The sequence below is a fragment of the Paramisgurnus dabryanus genome, chromosome 6, assembly GCF_030506205.2.
Source record: "Paramisgurnus dabryanus chromosome 6, PD_genome_1.1, whole genome shotgun sequence".
NCBI classification, from domain to species: Eukaryota; Metazoa; Chordata; class Actinopteri; order Cypriniformes; family Cobitidae; genus Paramisgurnus; species Paramisgurnus dabryanus.
Window position 1 is genome coordinate 34874956 of NC_133342.1, and position 9312 is coordinate 34884267.

At 35.3% G+C, this 9312-nt stretch overlaps 1 protein-coding gene across 2 annotated transcripts; it reads left to right on the forward strand.

Annotated features, from left to right (window-relative positions):
- The first annotated feature begins 5002 nt into the window (after nucleotides 1–5002).
- Nucleotides 5003–7548, forward strand: LOC135767448 (mannose-binding protein A-like). Of its 2 annotated transcripts, none has more exons than XM_065277173.2 (4): nucleotides 5003–5093; nucleotides 6336–6523; nucleotides 6624–6728; nucleotides 6849–7548. In XM_065277173.2, the coding sequence occupies exons 2-4, from the start codon at nucleotides 6340–6342 to the stop codon at nucleotides 7319–7321; spliced, it is 762 nt and encodes a 253-aa protein (XP_065133245.1). In that variant the 5' UTR covers nucleotides 5003–5093; nucleotides 6336–6339; the 3' UTR covers nucleotides 7322–7548. The 2 variants fall into 2 exon arrangements, with proteins under 2 accessions (XP_065133245.1, XP_065133244.1); XM_065277172.2 differs by having other exon boundaries at nucleotides 6339–6523.
- The last annotated feature ends 1764 nt before the right edge of the window (nucleotides 7549–9312 follow it).

Genomic DNA, 9312 nt, shown 5'->3' on the forward strand with positions numbered 1-9312 from the left:
GCTTCTCTTGCTAGGGATTTAAACATGTCATTGAACAGTGAGGCTTAGATTTGAATAGCCAAAACAATATTACTTTTGAGTGGTATTTTGTTTAATTTTGGTAAAGTTAGACGTAGGCTACTTCTGAATTTGAGAAACAACACTTATTAAAAAATTTACTTTAACCAAACCATAGGATTATTTGAACATCGACTATCCAAGATGGTTTTGGTGAGTTTTATTTTGTTTGTGTCGACTTTTAATGAAAAGTGTTTTACAAACAGTTAACAAGAAAATAAAGCTAATTGTAGTTTGGTTAAAGTTGAACAGTCAAGGCTTTGCATTTTTCTTTTTAAACGCCAAATTGGTGTGAAAATATTATCTTTCTGGACTCTTTGTGAATGCAATGTGTGTACTAGTTTGTGGGAGTACTACTACATATGTAAAAAGAGAGGTGTAAATATTTTTTTGGCTCAAAGAAGGCTGCATGTAAGCTACGTGTGACAACATGGAGTTAAAAAGATAAATTGTTACCCTTTAAATTTTGAATGTCAAATCTATTTAGAAGTTTGATTGTAGGTACCTCGTTCACGTCTTGGTTACATTCCACCTAGTGTTTACTAATTATTGTCCTTTTTATAAATTTTCTTCTTAAAAATCTTATTATGGTAAGGATAATGTATTTGTTCCCTTCAGGTATCTGCCACTGCAGCTGACGTTGAGACAACTCTCAGTCTTCCTGCAAGTCCTCGCCTGATACCTGGTAATATACATTTAATTTAGAATCATTGATAGACACATTGTATATCTTATCGGCCATTCATCTTGAGTTTACAAATGTTTAAACAAAGTAACAAGTATTTCCATGTTGTTAAGTTTCAAGTGCAACAAGGCAAGTCACAATTAAGGGTTGGATGATCACCTTTAAGGGCTCTGAGGGCATCACACCAACATTTGCAATTGGACTTGCTGCTATGTTTGCAACCTACTACATTTTCAGCCTTCAGTATCAAGATGAGACAGCCTGCCCTGTGGAATTCATTCAGAGGTAAACCCCTTCATTCCCTGCCATCATTATATAGATATATACAATTAAATTAATGTGTCTGTATTTTATGCATAAAATGGAATTAGTACTGTACATTTCAAGCCTCAACACCTACACACACACACACACACACACACACACACACACACACACACACACACACATTCTGGTTTCCATGTTTTGTGGGGACATTCCATAGACGTAATGCATTTTATACCATACAAACTGTATATTATATTCCCCTTACCTGCCCCATTCCCTAACCCCAACCATCACAGAAACCATTCTGCTACTTCACATTTTCAATAAACATCATTCTGTTTGATTTATAAGCTTGTTTCCTCATGGGGACATCAAAATGTCCACAAGGTCACAAAAACACTGGTATTCCTATCTTTGTGGGGACAATTGGTCCCCACAACGTGATAATTACCAGGTACACGCGCACGCACACACACACACACACACACACACACACACACACACACACACACACACAAACACACACACACACACACACACACACAGGGTATAGACTTTATTATAATTCTATTTGATGTCATTAAAGGAATAGTCTACCCTTTTGCCATATTAAACTATGTTATTACCTCAACCTAGAAGAATTAATGCATACCTATCTTTTTTCAATGCGTGCTCTGTACAGCGTGTTGTGAATGTGTTAGCATTTAGCCTAGCCCCATTCATTCCTATGGTACCAAAAAAAAAGTTTTATTTTGTGGCACCATACTTACTGGTATAACTCCTCATGTAACAGTCTTTCCTAAAAAGGAAAACACGGAAGTGTTTGGTGGCTTCCCTGTTTGGTACCATAGAAATGAATGGGGCTAGGCTAAATGCTAACACATTCACAACATGTTGTACAGTGCACGCATTGAAAAAAGATAGGTATGTATTAATTTGTCTAGGTTGAGGTAATAACATAGTTTAATATGGCAAAAGGGTAATTTGTGCAATGACGAAAGACAAAAAAACAATTAATTGCTTTTCATTTAGGCACTTCATTGATATAAATCAAGAGAGAGGAACAAATGCCAAAATCATCAGACAAGATTGTCTCTAAGAAGAAAGGTGTGATCGTCCAGAAGTCGTCTTCTGCAGTTAAATACACACGTGGCCATGCTACTGACGAATCTCCTTGACTTTTTAATGGAACTTCATATAGATCGGTGAGTATATAATCTTTCTCTCATTTTTTTGACAGTCTGGCATTGCCACAATTATACTGGTATTTTTAACTTTATAAGCATTCGCTTGGAGTTTATACTTTACATTCGTGATTGTTTAGTTTATTTATGAGTATGGTTGTTTTTTGTTCTTTGACAGTGACAGCACTGGAATAATGCTGCAGAGAGGAACAGCGGCTACTAAAGTGATGATCGTCTCTTCTGGATCCACAAGAACTAAGATGTAAAAACACAAACCTTCCTCACAGGACAATTTTAAGAGGTAACCTGCAAGTCTAGCTTGCAGTGGCACATGTGCCTATACGGTTTCATCCTAAATGTTTTTTATGCTTATTATTGATACATCCTGACAAAATGTTCTACTGTACTATAATAGTTTCAAAATGGCCTTAGGTATGTTTTCAAAAAGTAAACTATTTGTTATGCCCTTCACATTTGGTTAGGATTGGGGCAGTCTCTGACGAGCAATTTAAGAACGTACGTTTATTGCCATAGTCTAAAGCAAGAAACTACTCTTTCTGTTTACTACTAGAAAGCTTTTTCAGCATTGTCCAACAGGATTTATTTTCTTTCCTTTTTTGTATTCATGTTGACATTGACATTTCTCTTTGAAATAAAGGTGTTTGATTTGGAAGTTTTTGTTGCTTATTTTGCATAATATTCACAAAATGCATATCTTAAGCAGTTGTCTTTAGCCCTGGGAATTCATTGGGCAAGTTCATGGGAGACTGATATTTTAAATATCAATGAAGAATTTTTAGAGACTAAATTTATGTTATTTAAAAAATGCTGCATATTTCTGTGATTATTTGGAAATTACAATAATATTGTTTAGGTTGTTACTTTAAACCTAAACAATATTATTTTAGTTTCTAAATAAATCACAGAAAAATGCATTTATTTTTTACTGTATTAGACTGTGAAATCATTTAACAGTGTGACTACAGAAATATTCTGTATTTCTGGTTTACAGACTACTACCGTAAATTAATTTTACATATGAATACTGTAAAAATAACGGTATACTGCTGGCGTCTCTGCTGCCAGCTCTTTACTGTAAATTATATAAATACAGAACAATACAGTTTTTCTGGTTTACAGACTACTACCGTAAAGTCATTTTACGTATAAATACCGTAAAAATAACAGTATACTGCTGGCGTCTCTGCTGCCAGCTCTTTACTGTTATTTTACAGGGAAATTTTTTACAGTGCACAAGTGTCTATCATCTCTTGGTTTTCTTTGCCATAACAAACATGCATCATAAAGACACAGTTATAGCAACCAGCCTATAAACCAAGACAAGAGCCCAACTAATGAAAACAGTGATCACCATAATGGTGTCTTTAAAGAAAATGCTTGTAAAGTCTAGTAAACACCTGTTTGTTCTCAGTAAGAACTTTTGTAGATGTATAACAGAAATAAAGTCTTAAAATTAAAAGTGGTTTAAAAGTGAAGATGGTAATGGTGTTTGTGTAAATGTTTAATTCTCCTCTGGTGATATATGGAGAGATTAAATGTGTTGTGTTATTTTCAGTTGATGTTCATCTAAGTCTTTGTGTCTATAAGTGTTTTTGCTCATCTCTTCTCTTTTTTTATTTATCTTTTCTTAAGTGATTCTGTTTATTAGCAGCAGGTGTCCATCATTAATGCTTCAGTACTTGAACTCATTAGCCGTTTCTCAATGTCAAGGATACTTCCTTGGCAGGACTAGTCCTTACAAGTCACTTCCTTCAGAGGCGAGGCGAGGCTCCTTTTAAGCATTCGGAGAACACGTTAAATGGAACAGGCTAGCAAGTGCACGTCATTACGTCATTACGTGATTGAAAGGTGTGCTTTCGGTGCTGCGCGCAGAGGATTGTGGGTGATTTCAGCGCGTGAAGAGCGCGAAGGATACAAATTTGCATCCTTTCCTGTATATGGGATATTTGTCGAACGAAGGACTCAGTCCTTGGCTGAAATTTCGAGGATCCTCGACATTGGAACAGTCCTTCGACGGACGTCGATGACGTAGCATCCTCGAAATTCTAGCTTCCGATGATCCTTCCTTGACATTGGGAAACGGCTACTGACTTGATTTCAGGTGGATCATAAGGAAACTAATGTAGGGAATAGTGAATGAGGGTGTAGGGTGTGATTTGGGACGCAGTCTTTAACGGTGGACTCTCAGGGCTGTAAATTCACATTATTCTGAAAACTGTTTTTTTACAGAATGCAGAATTTAACAGTATACTTCTGTTTTTGTTAAAAAACAGAATCATACTGTTAAATTTGGCTGTTTTTTAACAGCAATTTTTTACAGTGTATATATAAAATTCATGTACATTTAGTTTCTACCTTTTTTTCTCATTACTGTAATTCCGCAAATTACTACAGACTATTGAAGCAAACTGCTAATTTTTATTTACCATAAAGAATTATGATGTTCTAAATAAAATAATAAGTCATGTGATAAATCAATAAATAAATCATTATTTGAAGAAAACATTACTTTGTGTGACGTCACTGAAATTGTTAAAACTGTAAAGATAAAAAGTTAGTATTTCCTGTATTGGTGTTTGCTGCTCGTGTTTTTCCTCTCAGTGTGTTGTGAGTGACAGTGTGTGTTATCTCAGTGAGGGTTGTGTTTAGTGTTTGGCTGCACTGAGCTGTTTTGAGTCATGTGTTTAGAGATGTGCTCAGGTGACTTTTGGTAGCGCAGACTGTAGTTAGAGTTTTGCACATGTGACTCCTGTTGTGCTCACTGTCGTTTAGCAATCGAAAAAAACTGTAAATCAAGAAGACTCATTTCAGTGAATCTGTGATTTTGCTGACTTTTATGCATCAGACATTGGCTGTCATCTGGGCTCCTACATTAAACCGATATGTAATTGAAAGTTATTTAAAAATAGCTAAGAATAAATATAATAAATAAATGGAGTGCCAAATTTATGTTGAAAAAATGTGAACATCCAGTCTTAACTGAATCACTGTGAAGAAAACTGCAGTGATTTTAGTTCAGAGTGATGTTTACTTTATTCTGTAAAATGTATTAAATGAAATAAATTACTGCTGATATAAGAGGTAACTAAATGTGGATTGCATGACATTGTATTTTTTTTTATAATTTGTTTATGCATCTTTTCCCTGACTCAAATTTCTCAGATGTCACACTAATCTGCAGCACTGAGACTAATGTAGCTGGATTTTGTAGATATTTGTTTAATAAAACAACCATTTAATCTCTCTAAATCTGCTAACCTAATATTGTATAGTCATATGCATAGGAAAGTATATAATGAAGAGTTACATATGTAATATATTTGGTCGACATTGTTATTGGTGGGTTTATCAATGTTTATTCACAACATTTTGTGAAAGCATCTCATATACATGTTTTTTTTTACATTACGTAAAATTTTAGTAGTGACATACTGCGGCAAAAACATAATTTTGTTTTTAACCGATGGAAAATGACTCAAAAGATTTTTATTGGAAAGCATGCTTTCTATGTACACTGAGGAAAAAATATTTGATCCCTGCTGAATTTGTACGTTTGCCCACTGACAAAGAAATGATCAGTCTATAATTTTAATGGTAAGCAACGTCTGACAAATACTTGCATGTATTTTGCCAAATAACATCTGAATGATCAAATGATTCAGATGTGAGATCTTGCATGAAGCCCCAGGCCGTGGTAGATTGATTTTGTGTTATTTTGTGTTTCTTTCATTTGTGGATCAGCTCCTTACCTGAATAAAAACACCTGGGAGCCAGAAATCATGCTGATTTATAAACTGTAACAAATGATTTGCAGCCTTAAATTGCTTTCTTTAATCAACTAAATTTTTCTAACTATTTTAACTTATTTATTTTGAGTATAGATGAGTTAACTTATAAAATATAGTTAAAATATGTCAGCAAGAATCAATTTTTTCTCACTGTATGAACACAAAGTATTTTATAAAATAAGTTCTTTTAAATGCTAATCGGACTACACCTAATACATTTTAATTGACTTATTAATTTAATTAATCTTTCTAAGTTAGCTCATTTGTATGAATGTAAAAGTGCTGGTAAAACTACTTTAAGCTTGCATGTTCTTGCAAACCTTCTTTACACCAGCAGATGGCGCCAGTGTACTTCATTTTTCTTCTGATGCTTCAGTCTGGACTCTTGCATGGAGCTGAACCTCAAAACCTAAACTGTCCTGCTCATTGTGGAGTACCAGGCATTCCTGGTCTGCCTGGAAGAGATGGCAGAGACGGAAAAGATGGGGCTATTGGACCTAAAGGAGAGAAGGGAGAGCCAGGTTTGTGTGAGAGTTGAAGTGCATGAATGCAGTGACTGGATCAGTGATTAACAGAAAACATGATCGAGAAAAGATTTAGCTTTTTACTTTACCGTCATAGGAGTGGAAGTGCATGGACCACCAGGTAAAGCAGGACCACCTGGACCCCAAGGACTAACTGGACCACCTGGACCCCAAGGAATAAAAGGGCCACCAGGTCTACCAGGTATTAAACATTTTAAGTTATACTCCATTATTTCATTCAGACATATCACAGCCCAGTTTAAATTTTAAAAATGCATTAAACCTGAAAATATCAGCCATCTTTTAATTGTTTAATTTTCAGGGCGTCTTGGAGATGACATCACATCTCTAAAATCTGAGATCCAGCTTCTAAGTGCAAAGATTGCCATGATAGAGAAAGTTGCAAGTTTTAATTCATTCAGAAAGGTTGGAGAGAAATATTTTGTTTATAATGGCTTTATAGAAAGTTATGATAAGGGGATTCAATACTGCAAGGAAATTGGTGGAACAATTGCTTTGCCAAGAAATGCTGATGAAAATAAAGCTTTGGTAAAACTATTAGAAACCAGCGAAGTAATTATCAACCCATTCATTGGAGCCACAGACAGAGCTAAAGAAGGACAGTTTGTAGATATTACTGGAAAACCCTTGACTTTTACCAAATGGGATTCAGATCAACCTGATGATTATAAGGGAGCACAAGACTGTAGTGTTGTCAGAGTGCTATCTGGTTTTTGGGATGATGATGGTTGTGAAAATAAACTTCGCATCGTATGTGAAATAGAAATCAAATAATGTACCTCATTCAGGATATAAGTAACTTAACAAATGTATGGTATACACTATAAGAAATCTGTCTGTCTGTCTGTCTGTCTGTCTACTATTCTACCATGAATAACATTACAGTTAAATCAACAAGTAATAACTCTATATTATTCATTATGAAATTGTGTTACCAGTTTAATTAAAGAGATTTTTTATAATAGTCAAACAAAATAAAAGCATATTCATGGCCGGCTTCACATTTCTTATTGTTTTTATCATTTACTGTACAGTGTTACTGTATTTTTACATCACGTACACTGAATTATTGTAAAATACTGACAACATGGACCATAACACCAACTCCATGACCCGTCTGTCAACTCCATGACAGTTTCCAGTTTCAAGCACATCACAAACAATGCCAAGAAGTTGTGAAATCCAGACTTCATGCTCCAACATAACACAAAACAAGAACACGTAGGACCATGAAGCCTTAACGGCCACACTGTAAAAAACAACTGTGGTTGCCAGAAAAGTTTTATGCACTACAGTGAAATTTTGTATATTTTACAAATCTTAACCGTATAAAGAATGTAAACAACCAGTGGTGGACGGTGACTTTTTTTCAAGGGCGCATGATGCAAAGCGCATCACAACATGTATTTAACCAGTCACTTAAAAAGTTAAAAAGTTACATTTTTTGTTTTTTGTTAAAAAGGTTTAAATATATGTTCAGAAAAAATACACCCTTTTTGTTAATTTGGATAATTAGGAATATACTAATATTCATTTTTGTCATTTTTTTACAACAGTATATGCCAAAAAGTAAACCATTACACTCAAGTTAAGTCCCTTTGTGTATTTTAAGGTGAATACATCATTGTGTGCATTTTAAAAGTATAAATAAGATTTATGAGGAATATATGTTCTTGTAAACTGTTGTGCTTTATCAGTGAACTCTTTGTTTGCATATATGATTGATAGTAAGGCACACAAGAATTATAGAATAATAATATTTATAATACAGATTTATTACTGATTACTAAACTCCACAGCAACATTTGCTTCCTTTATTTGAAGTGGATACCGTAACATTACATCAAAGTTACTGCCTTTAATTCCTTGGTGTCTTGAAATGAAGAGGGTTGTTTGTCTTTTGCATAGTGGTTTTGGCAAAGCGTCTGTCACAGAGCTCTGCGCTTCACACATGCACACAAACCAGATCCATAAACCAGTAAGAGTGTTGTGTGTTCGTCTTGAGAGTTTAAGTAGAGTTTAAATAGAGTTGGCTCTAAAGGACTGGGGCCTCGTTTATAAAGCATACGTACGCACAGATCTGATTTGTAAAGTGTGCGTGCGCTAAAATCTTAAAAATAAAGGTGTTTAAAGGGTTCTTCACAGCGATTCCATAGAAGAACCTTTTTTCCTTCATACATTTTTATAATTTAAAGAACCTTTATCACCTGAAAAAACCTTTGTGAGACAGAAAAGTGTTTCAGATGTTAAACATGCTTTAAAGAACCATTTAGACAGTAAAGGTTCTTCTATGGCAGGGTTGTCTAAACTCGGTCCAGGAGGGCCGGTGTCCTGCAGACTTTAGCTCCAACTTGCCTCAATACACCTGACAGGTTGTTTCTAGTATTCCTACCTTAATTAGCTGCTTCAAGTGTTTTTCATCATAGTTGTAACTAATGCTGCGTTCCAGGTAGGTTTTTGAGCCTGTGAATTACGACTTCAAAACCACGACTCAAGACTCTATGCGTTCCAGGCAGCCTGTAACTCGTGTTTTTACAACCTTCTACCTGTGAAAGTGCACTGGAACGGCAGTCAAACCAGTGACTTCCCACACGTGAACTCGTACTAGATGGATGTACTCCCAGTTCAGAGTCGTGAGTCGTGGTTTTGAAGTCGTGATTTACGGGTTACAGGTTACCTGGAACGCAGCATAAATTCTGCAGGACACTGGCCCTCCAGGAGCAGGATTGGACACCCCTGTTCTATGGCATCATGAAGCACCTTCA